The sequence below is a fragment of the Ictalurus furcatus genome, chromosome 22, assembly GCF_023375685.1.
Source record: "Ictalurus furcatus strain D&B chromosome 22, Billie_1.0, whole genome shotgun sequence".
NCBI classification, from domain to species: Eukaryota; Metazoa; Chordata; class Actinopteri; order Siluriformes; family Ictaluridae; genus Ictalurus; species Ictalurus furcatus.
The window spans coordinates 16,185,111-16,201,580 of NC_071276.1; the positions used below are offsets into that span (position 1 = coordinate 16,185,111).

The 16,470-nt window shown below is 38.1% G+C and overlaps 1 protein-coding gene across 1 annotated transcript; it reads right to left on the reverse strand.

Annotated features, from left to right (window-relative positions):
- Window positions 1–86: 86 nt before the first annotated feature.
- LOC128625534 (ectonucleoside triphosphate diphosphohydrolase 2) lies at window positions 87–15,924 on the reverse strand. The gene is made up of 9 exons (XM_053653929.1): window positions 14,829–15,924; window positions 10,422–10,539; window positions 8,762–8,912; window positions 8,461–8,620; window positions 7,179–7,406; window positions 3,694–3,963; window positions 2,020–2,139; window positions 947–1,081; window positions 87–774 (listed from the first exon to the last, which is right to left on the reverse strand). Exons 1-9 carry the CDS (start codon window positions 15,078–15,080, stop codon window positions 565–567), a joined length of 1,644 nt encoding a protein of 547 aa, XP_053509904.1. The 5' UTR covers window positions 15,081–15,924; the 3' UTR covers window positions 87–564.
- Window positions 15,925–16,470: the final 546 nt, after the last annotated feature.

The following is a 16,470-nucleotide window of genomic DNA, read 5'->3' on the forward strand; positions in this document are numbered from 1 at the left end:
AAGTTATGTCTTAACAATTTCTGGACATTTGTAAATCAAATCATTAAAGTGTAGGAGAAAAAAACAAACAAACCCCCACACACGTATGTAGAAAATATTTTTTATTGATCACATACAGAGCGAAGGAATTCAGAACTTTTCTTCATCATAGTTCAGAGTATAAAACGCATTGTGCCTGAGCTCACAGATCTGCACACATTGTAAAAAAAATATTCTTGCATCATAACATTTCATTTAAAACATTTACATCAACCAAATCTTTATCAAAAGGTGCTACATAACCTACTTAAAATTTTACTGAAAGTAACCCTGTATGCATTTATTCCAAATAAACAAACAAACAAACAAAATCCTAAATCTATTTAGTTTTATTTTTTAAAAATGATCCCCCTAACTTTTCTCCTACAGGTGAAATTGATAGAGATTATTCAAGCTATTTACTGTAGTACCAGTGTATATTTTTTTGTTGACTGACCTACTGAAATCATGATTTTACTTCAGCCCTTTTGCCACTGTCCTGCCATTCACTGCATAAAAACATAGAAACATTGCAAACAGTCCTAATTATAGCACATTGTCATTTCCTTTCTTCTTGCAGCACGTGGCCACCAGTAGAAACACGACTGCTAGGATGAGCAGGAAAATGAAGAGGAAGAGGAGCATGCTCCAGGCTCCTGGACAAAGAGCCTTTCTCAGGGACACGCTCTCAGATGGCACGAGGCTGCTCAGGTTCAGGATGTAACCAAGAGCCCAACCGATCGACGTATCCCCTGCCTAGAAACACAGCAATCAATGAGATACGACAAGAGTAGAAACCAATCCACAATAGATGGTCATATTAATTGAGCATTACAAATGAGCAGATTGATAGACGCTGTGTGGTGCAATTTCACAACGCTTCACTCAGTCGTGTGTACTGTACATTTACACCGTGCTCAGAGCTTACTTTCTTCTGGAAGGAGATGCGGGAGAAAGTGTTCGGATCAAACCCGTAGCCTCTCAGAAGAAGCACCTGCATGAAGACCGTGGATGTGCAGTAGTCTTGCAGTCGGCTGCGCTGATCTGGAACCTTCTGCTGCATCTTTAATACAGAGAGACAATACAGTGCATGAATACAGAAAAAGCATAAAAGAATGAAGTACAAGATATTTTGCTCAGCTTCTGGAAATAACAATGTGTTTGAAATTATATAAATGTACTGTACAGTGAAATGCTTTTTTTTTTTTTTGCTAATCATCCCAAAAGCAGACCGATTGAGTCTACAAAGAACTTGACATTGTTTTGACATGCAGAAAAACATGTGCAAATATTATGCAAGAAATGCACGTTTTTGTTGATTGTACAGTCGGTCACATTTTGAACGGATTAGTTGGTTTTGGTGTATGAGGAATAAGAAATGAAATGTATTTTAATGTCTGAGATGCATTTTATACACCGAACCATGAGGTGAAGAAAAGTTTAGAATTTTAATTCCTTGGCTCTGCATGTAATAAATAAGAAGTGTGTGGGTTTTTATTTTTATTTTTTTTTTTTTTGCATGTCGATAAATGAAATCATGCGCTTTATGCACGAGAACCTCAAACAGAAACATTTATAATGTGAAACTTGTGCTATCTAATCAGTTTTGAGCTCAGGAAGTGTGTGAATGCATTTCAAATATTAAAATGCCCTTAAAGACACATTATACACCAAAAGCAATCAATCTATTTAAAATGTGACCTACATTCAAGAAAAGAAAAAGATTTGCATAACTGCATGACATTTGCATATATTTTTCTGCCTGGGTAGATAAGTAAACATCACGTAGTACTATATTTGCTAGAATTACAATACTACAAGTATTGTACGAATATACCCCAGTGCAAGTGCATATACAGTATCTTATACAATATACAGTATATTTAGTGTAGGCTAAAGTTCAGCTTGTGCTCCTTCACGAGATTGAGAACTGTGAATGTGAAATATGTAAATGGACATCTCAGAATAACAGAGGACAGAATTAGCACAGCAGGGTCGAACCTCCTGGAAGCTCATGTTGCAGACGGTGACGGCAGCCTCATCTAGGAGCTTGGGGGAAGTGACAGTGATGCCAGTGGCCTGCTGCAGGAAGTTGTGAGTGTAGTAGAAAGCAGAAAATGCCTGCAACAGAGAACGGAAAAAATGAGATATACGAGAGACCGACGATGGCATCCCTCATGGGTGAAAAAGTAAAAACATAACATTTGTAAAACAGAGGTTTCTTATTGGCCTAAACATTACAGCAATATCGTTATGTTTAGTAGCAAGTTCTAAAGCTTGCACCCTCGTCAATCTGCTCCAGTTCATTTATTTGAATGTGGTTTGAAACTGTGCACACGAATTAATTTGTTAAAGTTCAAACAGGATCAGACTCTCAGGCATTTAGCGGTGAACCAACAAGTTAAGAGTCAGTTGGAATCATGTGATCTAATATGTATTTTTCCCCAGAGCTGGAGATATTGTAGTGTTTGGACACCAATTAAAAAAAAAAAAAAACATCAGTGAAACACATAATCCAGAAATGAAAGAATTACAGAAACAAAGACATGATCCAAACAAGAATAAGTGAACAAAAAAAAAAGAAAAAAGAAAAAAAGGATTCAGAAAAATCTAAAACCAAGAGCAAGAAACCCGAGAAAAAGCCCTTAAAGGAAGAAACAGCTTTTTTTTGTTTCACTATTAATATTTTAATATACGATTTTTGACATGCTCCTGATAAAGTAGGAACATCTGCAAAACCCGACCTGCATTAAATGCCTGTGTCATCGTTACACTTACATTTATTCATTTAGCGGACGCTTTTATCCAAAGCGACTTACAAATGCGGAAACACAAGCAAAGCGATCTTTCAAGCGGAGAACAATACAAGTAGTGCTACTATACAAGATCTTTAATTGAGTTCTAGAAGAAACAAAGTGCACAGAGTAGAGGTGTAAGAGCCAGAGTGAGGTTTTATGTATGTATGTATGTATGTATTTATTTTTTAGGGGTTAGTTAGGTGTTCACGGAAGAGGTGGGTCTTGAGCTGTTTCTTCAAGATGGTGACAGGTTCTGCGGTCCGGATTGAGGTTGGAAGTTCATTCCACCACTGAGGGACAGTCAGTGTGAAGGTTCTGGAAAGGGACCTTGAGCCACACTGAGTAGGCACTACTAAGCGTCGGTCATTAATCGAGCGCAGATTGCGTGAGGGAACGTAAGCCTTCGGGAGAGCGTTGAGGTGGAGTGGGGTGGGGTGGGGGGGGGGGGGGTGTTCCAGACAAGGTCTTGTACGTAAGCATCAAGGCCTTGAATCTGAATTTGTTACAAAGTAAGGGTGTAAAAACTATTGCACTCAACCATATGATGTGAAAAAAACTCGCAGCTGACAGTGTACCAAAAAAAAAAAAAAAAAAAGTCATATACTTGACACTGTGGTTTAGTGACAACGTAAACCCTGCCTGTACACGCTGCCATTTGATCAAGATTTGATCAGTTTGGTGACGGCTACAGAAACAGCATCAGAGACGACACTCTCTACAGCGGTCATCAGAAGTCACGCTGGCTTTGTTCACTGTCTGTTACAGGACCTATCGTGTTTTGTTCTGCGGTTCATGATGGGACATGTTAGTACACAAAGTATCCACTGCTCCACACTTTATTTGATTTGTAAGCAAATAAAAGTAAATGTAGACCTACCATAAATTTGCCAGTAACACTGGGCTGGAAGATGCCATTGAAGGAGCACTTGGAGTAGGAGCAGGACTGGAAAGAGAAGATCTGAGACATGTTCCCCAGGCAGTGCTGGTGGTTCCCTGAGCCTACAATATGAAGCTGCTTGTCGCCGTTAAACGGAGTGGGTTTCCTGGATGCTGTGCAGGGAGAATCGAACAACATGTCCAGCGTCTTGGACACATTGTAACCCAATGGAAAGCAAGGGTGGGTTATGAGTCCATCTGTGCCCTGAGACTGAGAGCGAGCGAGAGAGAGAGAGAGAGAGAGAGAGAGAGAGAGAGAGAAAAAATAACCTTATGCAGTGGTCCGAGTGTTTCAGAAACTGATGATGATCTGGGATTTTCACACACAGCATTGCCTAGGAGTTTACACAGAAAGGTGCTAAAAACTAAAAACATCCAGTGATGAATGGGAACATCTTGTTAATGAGAGAAGTCTACAGTAACTCAATAAGCACTCTTTACAAGCATGACGAGCAGACAAGAACATCAATACACACAACATGTCCAGTCTTGAGGCTGATGGGCTACAACAGCAGAAGACCACATCAAGTTCCACTCCTGTCAGCCAAGAACAGGGACCTGAGCTTACAGTAAGTACGAGCTCACCAAAATAGGATAGTTAAAGATAAAACAGACCAGGTGACATTTTTCCATTTTTGCCCAGTTTCTGTAAGACGCTGTGCTCACATTCTGTGAACATGAAGCTCTTGACCTGCATCAGCATCATTTTTGAATTGTGCTGCTGCAAAATAATTGGCTGATTGGATATTGGATAACTGCATGAATGTGCAGATGAACGGGTGTTCTTAATAAAGTGGACGGTAAGTGTATTTCCTAGTACAGTGGTTTTCAAAGTGGGGGCCGCCCGGGGGGCCTCAACAATGTGGTCAGAGCCACTAAGCCCATCCCTCCCACTAGTATGTTTTCTCTTTCTCACTCTCAAACAACCACAAACACACACACACAATCAATTACTAATGTTATGTATTGTAAAGATGTAAGATGTAATTATTAACAAAAAAAGGGGGATATATTCAGAAGTCTGTATTTTTAATGTGTTTTAAAGTCATCTTGCAAAAGGGGGGCCTCGGTCATTTGGGGGGCCTTGCCCTGGAAAAGTTTGGGAAACCCTGTCCTAGTACACAAAATACTTGAATTTAACTCTTTTTAGACCATTGAGAACAAAAAATGGAATTCACGCCCGTTTTGGGCGTGCCTGTGTACACCATTGATTTTTTTTTTTGTGATGTCACACTCCACAGTAGTAGTTAATAGCTCATATGAACCTAGACACTCCAGGCTTTAAGAATTTGCAGTTTTTCATAAGTCTTTCCTTTTTTTCTCCCTAGCCTGTCAAGTTTAAATTTGAGAATTTTATTGTGGCAGTTGTATACGGTGTTTTACTATCAAAAACATTTTGTCCCTTTTATCTCTGTACCAATGTTATTGTGCAGAGGTGTGAATTATTTGCCCAGCAGGGGGCTCACACCCCATCCCTTTCCTATCACCAGCAGCTGAACACAGAGTCATGATACTCTAGACACAGAAACCCAACAGTGTCTTCAATAATCTTACAACAGAATTGTGGTGATAAAATAATTCATTTGCTTATACCGATTGAAAATATCCGAGAAGCCGATTTCCATTCCACCGGCGCAGTGGAAAGGGTTAAAATTGTTTCTCAATGTCAGCAGAAATCCTCAGTCACTGCTGTGACACTTCCTTAGTCTTCCCTATTAACTCCAAATGCTCGAACGACAAATTCTGCTGAAATGGAGTTGAACCTGTAAGTATGTTTGTGTGCATTTTTACTGTTTTACCTTGTGACAAATTGGGTTTCAAACCTGCTGTTTTCTGATAAAAGAAAATGTGCATGCAACACTTTCAATGCTTTCTCTCAGTTTCACAGTTAGAGTGGTTACTGTGGTTTTTACACTTCAGTTCTCTCATGCAACCCACTATAGATGTTCTTTGGGTGGTTTTTCTTTAGAATAAACTGCATCATTGAAGACAAACAAACAAAAAAAACAAAAACAAATGCAGTTACTGAAACAAACAAACAAAAAGGATGTAAATTTGTATTCTTATAGCATTCAAACAGCCAGGAAATCAATATAATCTGCTGTATATTTTGCTCTGGAACTGTAGTTCCTGTGTCTGATGTTTTAGGGTGAATTACTCAAGTGAAAAACACAGAGATAATCATATCTCTACGGATGAGGTTCAAATTGTACTGTTTCAAATGCAATTCTTTTTGACAATCAAAGGTAATGTATTTACTTATGATTAGTAAACAAAAAAATAAAGAAAAGAAGGAGAAAGACAGACCGTGGTTAATTACTTCAGTACGTGACAAGAAACCACAACACGACACACCACTGTGCAAGTTTTCCATGACACACGTCTTCACAGTGTATACAACAGCAACAGTTAATGCCCCCATAGAGAAAAAACCTGCTGCTAACTTTAAACAAATGGTAGAAACAGATGTAAACAGATACATGTATTGAGTTCATTTTTTAAAATACCTGACAATGAAATTGAGTTAAAATGTTGGAAAGATAATTTCCCTCTCAGCGTCATAAATAACATGAAGCTTTTCACTAAAATGTGACAAACCAGAGACTCAGAGGCTTTTATTGATCTTTAAGCGTGTATAGTGTACAAACTAGTCTCTGGGGCTTTTATTTATCATTAAGCATGTATAGTGTACAAACTAGTCTCTGGGGCTTTTATTTATCGTTAAGCATGTATAGTGTACAAACTAGTCTCTGAGGCTTTTATTTATCTTTAAGCGTGTATAGTGTACAAACTAGTCTCTGGGCTTTTTTTTTTTTTTTTTAAAGCATATAGCGTATGAACAAGTTAAAGTAACATGCAAGCAACGGACCTCCTTTAACACACTATTTCCTAAAAAGAATGACAGTCATTTTTAAATACCCATGAAGTTTAAATTACCCTTGACCAGGTTAACCAAATGGAGGCCTGGTATGTACTGATTTACAGATATTTACTTAATAAAATAAACACACATTTTTAAACCTTCAATAGCACCCATTTCCGCCCCATGTACAGTAAATCCCACTCATATACAGTACCTGCATAACCCCTACACTTTTCCTACAATTTAAATTAGCTACATTTATAGCATCAGTGATGAATTCTTAGGTTTCATTTCGTGTCACGCATCAATAAGCAGACTACAAAAAAAGTCAAATGTAGATTTTAAAAAAGTAAAAATACTTATTATTATTACATATACAAGTACACTACAATAAAACTATTTCCTTCACATATCCTAGCTTGTTAGAAAGGCTTCATATGTCCTGCAGCCTTCAACATTAAGGACATTTTCATTGAGCTCAGATATCTATTACAGTACTGTATGTACTGCTGATTTATTTGGTTTACCAGGTACCAGACTGCTGTGGCAGAACCAGTGTTTACCTTAACCAGTTCAGCTAGCAGGAGGCGTAACATCTGGTCCCTGCCGTAGCACAGGAAGCTTTGAGTGTAAATGCTGTAGTTTCTGCCGTACAGCTGCAGCGTCATCAGGTTGTCCTTGTCTTCCACCTTGTCCTTGGTTTCGAAGGTAATCTGAGTAGAGGCACCACCGAAGTCTAGCGCACCGACCGTATCTTTTCCAGGGGACAACCAGTGGCCTACAAACCCATACTGAGGACAGAAAAGGGGCAGGGAAGAAAGGGAGAAAGAGAGCAAGAGAGTAGACAATACATTAAAGACAGGATTTGGGGAAAAATTCCCAAAATGTTATTCTAATAGTATTAGCGAAGTCACAGAGTAGGAATACAGCTAACGTGTTCTAAACATATACATATACAAAATGAATAGGAGGCGCATTATTATTATTATTATTATTAATTTGACCAGCAAGGTTCACAGAGGTGTGCATCGTAACTGGGAAACTGGGAGACACACAAAAAAGTGTCACGCGAGCAGGATGCAGAAACGAGCAAGTGGTCAGATATGAAGCTCACAGGACAAAGAAAAACTACGTTGTGGCGCTGAGCAAAGCATTTACAGCATCTGTAATAACTGCCTGGTCTGGGTTGTGGTGCTTTAAATTTTGCATTTTTGCATTGTGGAAGCAGATCAAGTCGAGAGATTAAGGTTGCTGAGGTTGAGAACTGTCAGTCTGTCACTGGTGTGTTTTTTCCACACAGTGCTGGCATTTCTACTTCTGGTTTTTTGTTTGTGTCTTCCATTGTTTCCACTGCATAGTAGTAGGGGTCATAATTAATTAATGGAAAAAAAAAAACCCTTCCAGTTTAGGCCACACATACTTAAATCTGAACACAGATACAGATACAAATATTTGGAGCATTAAACAGATACAGATACGGGATGCTTTACATTCCACGTATGCATATACAAAGCCGGAGATGGACGCATAACAGGTACAGTTAAGAATGTAATTAAAATTATATTAATTTGAAAAAATGTAGTGTAATAATACTTAAAATGTATTTTTTCCTCTTTCAGACTCTTAGTCCTGTTTTATAATGTTTCTTTTATCTGTTATTATAATTGCTGCTCATACATTACGTACATACTTGATTCTTTTTATTATGTTTTTTTTTTATTTCCTTGAGAAGCACTTTGAGCTGCATTTCATGTATGAAGCTTTATAAATAAATCCATAGAAATAAAGATGATGTGATGACATTGACGATGATGATTATGATTATGACTTTTTCTCAATGGTTACCTTGATAAAGTTCTCTAACAGGTAGTTGACGGTAACCCAGCCATATGCCCCTTCCTCTCGCCCTGTTAGTATGGTGGCCCCTTTGAAGTGAAACGGATAGCTCTTCAGCTTCTCTTCTACTTCCTTCAAAATCTCATCTGACTTTTTGGGATGAGACATGCTGTAGAGTACAACAGACACAATCATTCATCTTTGACTAATGTCTTCTAAGACTATGTGATTGATAGTCCTGTTCACAGGAGTGTGAAGAAATAATTCACTGGAAAAGCCCTGATTAGGTCCTCTGGAATGTATGACTCACTTCAGTAGTCTCATGCCAGCTGTGGCTCCAAGATACAAAGGCGTGGCCTGATGCCTTGTCTTGGGAATGTCCTGCAAAGCCTGCTCCATGCACTCTTCCAGGCTATGAGCAGCTCCTCCTTTTTGGTCGGTATAGCTTGATATTCCTCCGCCTATAAACAAAAAGCCTGTTTACTGATTGCTTCATTTAGACTTCGTGACTTAAATTGAGAACTTCCCTTTCTGAGGAAGACAGAATGCACTGAAAAAGGGAACAGAGGTTGGTTTTGACATGACAGATGCTTCCTCGGACCATTCCGTAGCAACAATAATCACAATACACGCACTATATCACAAAATTTTGTAATGTGGTTGTGTGGTTTCTTTGAACTTGTGTGATGGGGAACCCAAACTGAAAGTGTTGTGTGCCATGTCTTTTTGAGGATATTGCAGAGGAAATAAGGACCTTTGCACACTGTCTGAGGGAGAACTTGGTAAAATGAAGTGAAAGTTCCGAGAACTAGATGTTCTGAGGTGAACATGACCTGGGCTGAGGGAGGAAGTTTATGAATGAACATCAGTTTGGATTCTGGCCAATAATTGTGAATAATTACTGAACTAATAGTATTTAATAAGTAGATACCAAGTAGTGAATAATTCTAATAGCTAACTACACCTATTAGTAGTGAGGTTTTTAAATTCGGTATCTAACTAGAAAGAGTTTTTCTTTCAGTGTTATGTTTTAGGAACCTTTGATTTAGTCAAGTTTTGTTCATAAACATACCAGCAACATCGTTTCAACATTTCCTTAATGTCACTTTCTGAGCACTGAGAAACAATCCCAATATCTCACATGGTTTCAGAACATTGCAGAAACTTTATTTCGGTCTGGTTTCAGCCTAAACGTCTTAGTACAGAAGGAGAAATGTGCCACTACGATCTGAATTTAAAATGAATTTTTCAAATCAAATCTGAGATTCAATTATCATAATATTAACTGCAATAATTATAATAATAATACTAATAATAATAATCAGGCGTAGAAAATTCAAATGCGACGTTTGGTGGCACAATCCGATTTCATATTCAAATAGACATTATATAATATTTTCGAATAGAATAGTAGATAGACAGCAGATTGCCCACTAATCGGAAGCCATTTTGTATCAGTTTTCCAATTTCGACATACATTATTGCCATTATATTATCGTAATATACTGTATAAAATGAGATGGTCCTTCCATCTTTACTAAGAGACAGGGTCTCTGAGGTTACAGGGTCTCTGCGACGAGCTTGGTTCAGTCTTCGACCTGATTGTAGCCATAAAGAAACAAAATAATACTCATGCATGTCTTTATTTGCAGCAACATCGGACAAAATTATCACTAACTTAATGTAATTGTTTCCATACGGTCTCAATTTGCAATCCTGAATGCTTTCCTTTTATTGCCTCACTATCTCATCTTCAAAAATTAGAGTGCAGCTGAATATGATTCATCAATTTCACTAAAATCACAGCTTGCTTGATGTCGTACGGCAGTTCTATGAATTCGTTCAAACGTCATTCTATGTGCGCAAATCTGTGCAACTTTGATGAATAAGAGTTCTAGTAGTTGTGTTTGCTTGTCACATCTATGCACGCCCGTACATGCACACGTACACACACCCCTGCTTTCACTTACCTGTCACATGGCACTCGCTATGCTGGCTGACAATGCCAGTGTCGTTCTGTTTGTCGGCGGGCCATTTGTAGATAAACATAGCTGTATGAGAGGATCCAGCATCCAGGACGATACCATACTGCAAAACACATGCAAGGTCTCAATAAGGGATCAGTCAAACATCTAAGGATAATGAGCACCATCAATGGTAAATGGTAAACGGGGTTCAATGTCTTGCCCAAGAACACTTTGGTATGTGGAGTCACATGGGCCAGTAATCGAACCGCAAACTCTACTATTACTGGGCAACCCGGCCTACCACCTGAGCCACAGCCGCTCGACAGCCGCCTCCTAAGGCCAGTGTGGACAGTTTTAGACAATCAGACAAAGATTGTTATCATTTGCACACATTTAAGGGACAGTGGAACAAGGTTGTTCACTTTTGTTTTGGAAAAAAAACCCCCACATTTGCCTCAAGGGCAGGGCTGACGCACGGGGGCTATTTCATCTAGGCAAGATCAGGTGTACAAGACAATACATGCAACTTGGGCAGTGTTCCCACTTCAGATCTGCACTCCACCCTTCTGTGGAGTTATGTACAGGTTCGCTCCGCTTCTGTGTATTCACCAAGTTCCTGTGCTCACTTGCCTGTGTTCACAGGTGCATTAACCATAGAACACCGAGGACAGCGGAGACAAGTGCTTTAATCTCATCAATAAACCTGAGTGCTCATATATGAAGCAAAATAGGTTTTAAAATGGTTAACATTTCAATGTGTGCTATTTTGTTAGGAAAAAACAGCAAAAAGATAGAATTCCTTACCAAATGACTACAAGATGCATTTAGAAAATATATATTTTACACTTGTTATAATATAGGTTTACAGTTGAGGTCAAACGTTTACGTACGTCTTGCAGAATCTGCAAAATGTTAATAATAAAAATAAATAAATAGGAGGGATCATAAAAATTTTACTTCGTTGTTTATTTATTCCTGCCCTGAATAAGCCATTTCACATATCAGATGTTTACATATAGTCCAAAAGGCGCAATAATAACTGAATTTACACAAATGAACCCGTTCAAAAGTTTACACATGCTTGATTATTAACACCTGGAGTTGTTCATGAGTCCCTTGTTTGTCCTGAGCAGTTAAACTGCCCACTGTTCTTCAGAAAAATCCTCCAGGTCCTGTACATTCTTTACTTTTCCAGCATCTTCTGTATATTTGACCTCTTTTCAACAGTGACTATATGATGCTGAGATCCATCTTTTCACACTGAGGACAACTGAGGGACTCGTACACGACTATTACAATGACACCTTAAGAGCCAGGGGGTGTAAACTTTTGAACAGGATGATCAGTGTAAATTGTTATTATTTTGTCTTCCCGGATACGTGTAAATATCTTATGTAGCTTCTGAAGGGCAGGACTAAATAAAAAAAAAAAAAGAGCTTTAAACAAAATAACAATTTACACCAATCATCCTGTTCAAATGTTTACACCCCCCTGTTTAGCAGTTGTGTATGGTGATATATTACTAGTGAACACACCACATTTATAATTCATTCATCTTCAGTAAACGTGTTATTACTGGGGGGGTGGGTGGGGGGGGGGGGGGTGATGGGGGGGATTCCGGAGCCAAACCATGGAAAACTGGGCGTGAGATGAGAATACACCCTGGAAGGAACACCGGTCCATAACAGGGCACCATGCCCACACACGTTCACAAAATCCTTCACACTTTGTGATAATTTAGCATAAACAATCCACCTGCCAGCATTTATGTTTGTTTGTTTGGGGTGGTTGGGTCGGGTTGTGAGATTGTTCATCTCTATATCCATAGCTACAGGTAACCGCTCCTCGGAGTGCGTTAAGGAAATCAAAACAAACTGCTGGAGTTACGAGATATGTCACCATGGATTAAGGTGTCGCAAAACAACTTGCACCACTCCCTCTTGCTCACCCTGTTACTGGAGCTGATGTGTGCTTTAATAAAGGGAAAACTGTGTTCTTTAATAAAGGTTATAATCTACCACTACGACTAGTAGACTACCACTTTGTAGCTCACTTTGCATTCGGTCATTCATTCAACGTTGCAGAAGCTGTGATTTTACACACGCCAGAGGCCACACATTCCCTCTCCTCAGTCAGGCGGTTTTGTTTCTTTTTTTTTTCTTTTCAAATGAAAACACTAAATGAATGCAGTAATAACACAGCACGGTGTTTATATCCGTTTAATTCCCCGCATTCACGCAACCACTTCTGCTTAAATTTAGGGAAACGCAATATAGCAGTATCTATGCAGGCTTTTCAAAAACGTTACACACTCACTTTGTTCAATAGTGAACGTTACACTTATCATATATCCAGTGCCTGAAGATGTATTACACACGTTCTGTAATATTGCCTTTTTATGTTGTGGGTTTATGTCCCTTGACACCATTATAAATACATTTGTAATACTAACTTCACATTGTCCTTATTCAACAGAGCTCATTTGCAAAACATGAGGTGATTACTCTTAATGGGAGTTGTGTTATGATGCTATTTTGGATTTACAGTGTTTTTTTAAAAGATCTTTCATTTCTATTACAGTGTGTTGTTACAAAGTCACATTCAGTGTGGCCACCCTCACGCTTTTTAATGTAACCCTTTCTTCCTGGCATGATTGGAGAAAGTAGTAGTGGAGAATTGTAGTGTTTTCTATTAAAATTACTGAGCAGGTGTGATCTGAGTAGGTAAGAAATGACTTTCAAAAGGGATTCAAGTCTTAATGAATGTTGTCAGACTCTCCCCTCTGCTTCATTTACATCCAGATTAGATTTCTCTACACTGGCTTCCACTGGGTAATGAATCATAATGATGATAATGATCAAGGAAATAGGAAAGTCACTGAAATAGATATATCAACTGGCAACACCCTAGTGTTGTTCATACCATAGCTGAACATCTAGGGAAGCATGAATGAATCCTCGGATCTTCAAAACTCAACCTGTATTAAGTATAATCAACAATATGCATGCTTTGAAAATGACTTCTGTTCAATTCATGTTTGGGTTACAGAATAGAGAGGATATCACATCACATGACTCTGATGTGCTTTACATTTCCAGAATTTACATTTGAATACATTAGACATGATTTGAATACATTTCACATATCTTTAGCAAGCATGCAAATCATTTTCCAACTTTTCCTTCAAGCAGACATACACTACTTTTTTTTTTTTTTTTAATAGTAAATAAGAGCAAATAAAAAAGAGCAAAGGAAACTGCAAAAAATGCAAACTTCCGGCTTAAAGCTACATCCTAAACCGCATGTAACCTAATGATAAATCCAATTTCGTGCCTCTGTAGTGTAGTGTATGTAAAATTTAGTGCACTTGTGTGAGATATTTTGGACATAGTCCATTAGTCTCTAATAAGCAGCACTGAGACCAGGAAATAGCATTTTTGCGCTGTTTACCCAGTGATGAAAACACATAAATGCGCATATATATCAGGTCTTACGGTATTATGATTACTCACAATAAGCAGAATTAACTGAGGTTTCTTTCTTTCTAAACTTGTATTTTTACCCGTTGAAGAAAGATACAAAGAACATAAATTATATAGATAAAATACTCTATATATATATATATATATATATATATATATATATATATATATATAAAATACTATATATATATATATATATATATATATATATATAAATATATATTACATATATATATATATATATATATATATATATATATATATATATATATATATATAAATATATATTATATATATATCTTCTAGATATTTGCTTAACAAATGTGCATTGCCATGCAAGTAATACTGGCTTTCCCCAAATGTTGATATATACACAATCAATCCTTCACAAGCTATTTACAGATACATTTAAAGACGCCATCTGCAGTATTAGTATTTACTATTATTTGGTGCATAATGTGCACCAAAGTAATTTAGTGCTAAACACATAGCTTGATTAATGTGATTAATAACGATTATTAAGTTTTATAAGGATTTAAAAACTAAATTGCAGTGCATTATAGTCATTTTGGAGAGACACTCTGACGTGTGAAATAACGTGAGATTTTGTTAAATGTAGATTTAAAAAAAAAGTAAATACAAAAAAATTTAAATAATAATCAGCGTTATTTTACCCTGCTCGTCCGTTTACCGTAAATGTGCCTATATACGCGCATTTTATAAATTAATGATTGATCACTAAATCACGCATAGCTGGGCGGCTGTCATGCTTTCGACGTAACATTGGGCCACTATCAAATATAACAGCAGATCACATTTATACCTAAACCCTTTTAGGATTAAATGAATGATACAGATTTGTGTTCGCGAGCACAAAACTAGGTAAAGTGTGGTGAGTGAGGAGTGGTAGTGAAGAAGAGGGATTTACCATGAACTGTGCGGGTTCCTTCACGTCCTCGGTGTTTATGGTGAGCAGAAGAATACCAACAGTCGCCAGTAATAACATGGCAACTGGGACGATAATGCGACATGACTGCTGTTGGTTCCCCATGATAGCTGCCGTGTGTGTGGCACTCGGGAGTGAGTTCACCTGTTGCAGAGAGTCGCGCTGGTGTCGTGAATGTGTGATAAGCCTTGCTGTGTGCTCTCCATAAAAGTGGGCATGGCCCTTATGCGGCATGACATAACTCTATAATGCATGGCTGCAGATTAGCAGGAGTGTCCTCATAAGCACAGTGTTCAAGCTCGTGCAATTATGCACCAGAAAAGAAAAAAAAAAACTAAAAAAAACACCACACACACACATTAACAGGCATCAAAGACTGGAGGGATGTGCTGGGATTGTTTACATTTTTCCTTTAATGTTGTCTTTCAGAATAGAGTGGGGAACAGGAAGAAAGCAAAATGGGTAAACATGGGAGTAAGTGAAAACCACCTGCAGGAGACAAACCCTGAGGATGAACCTATTGAGTCACTGATACAATAACAACCAAACAAACAAACAAAAAAGAGGACACTGTTGTAAATCACTTTATACAGAATCACTTAAAAGCTATTCAACCATTATTATACTTTACCTTGTTGACATTTTGGAACATGCTTAAAGAAATGAAAGAAAAAAAAATATCGATTGAACTTGAAAGCTTCAGGCTGTGTTTCTGTGTACAGAACTCTTCATGTCAGTACTGCTGTGCTGTTATCTGAATTTATGCTGCTGTACATGACCTTTTATCTTCCTGCAAGTTGGAGCAGATGCTTTGTCATCACACAGTACTATGCAACTTGCCGCATTGTAACCGTGCATTATGTGGTTGAATCAAGGCCGCAACCACATCTTGATCGAGGAGGGTTATGGCAGACACACACACACACACACACACACACACACACAAATACAACATATACATATAGGGAGGCCTTTCTTTCATTTAGTATAGTTTTTATGGTGCCTTTATAGTGCACCTTAAAAGCTCATGATCACTATCTTCTGACATTTTATGGAATAGAGCTGTAATAGAGTGGAAAAGAGAGAGAGAGAGAGAGAGAGAGAGAGAGAGAGAGAGAGAGAGAGAGAGAGTGTCGGAGGGAGGGGATCTTCTTTTATGTTATGGAAAGTAACAGTATTTGGGTTTGGAATGACATTAGGGGAAGTAAATGTTAACAGAATTTTCATTTTTAGGTGAACTATAGTAGTTATATCATACACTTTCTGTCAAACTGTCAATCAAATTGATTGATGATTTATGACCCTCTGTGTACCATGACTGACAGTTCTGTAGATGCACATAATTTATGCCCAGGGTATGTCGGGGTTAGCCCTATTGATATCTACATATGTAGGCATATGTGGGTTTGTGTGTGTGTGTGTGTGAGAGATAATGGGTCTTTGGGTTTGTTGATCAGAAAATGCATAACCATCAATAGGGCTAACCCCCACACACCCTGGTCATAAAGTAGGTGCATCTACAGAACTGTCAGCCATGGTACACAGAGGGCCATAAATCATAAATCAATTTGATTGACAGTTTGACAGAATGTGTATGATATAACTACTAACTATCCCTTTAACT

Bases quoted from the DNA above. Each gene is read 5' to 3' on its own strand.
- LOC128625534 (XM_053653929.1), bottom strand. From the start codon at position 15,080: ATGCCGCATAAGGGCCATGCCCACTTTTATGGAGAGCACACAGCAAGG. The intron at 8,621-8,761 runs GTGAGTCATACA...TGTACTCTACAG, and splicing joins GCTGGCATGAGACTACTGAA to CATGTCTCATCCCAAAAAGT. The intron at 7,407-8,460 runs GTAACCATTGAG...TTCTGTCCTCAG, and splicing joins TGTTAGAGAACTTTATCAAG to TATGGGTTTGTAGGCCACTG.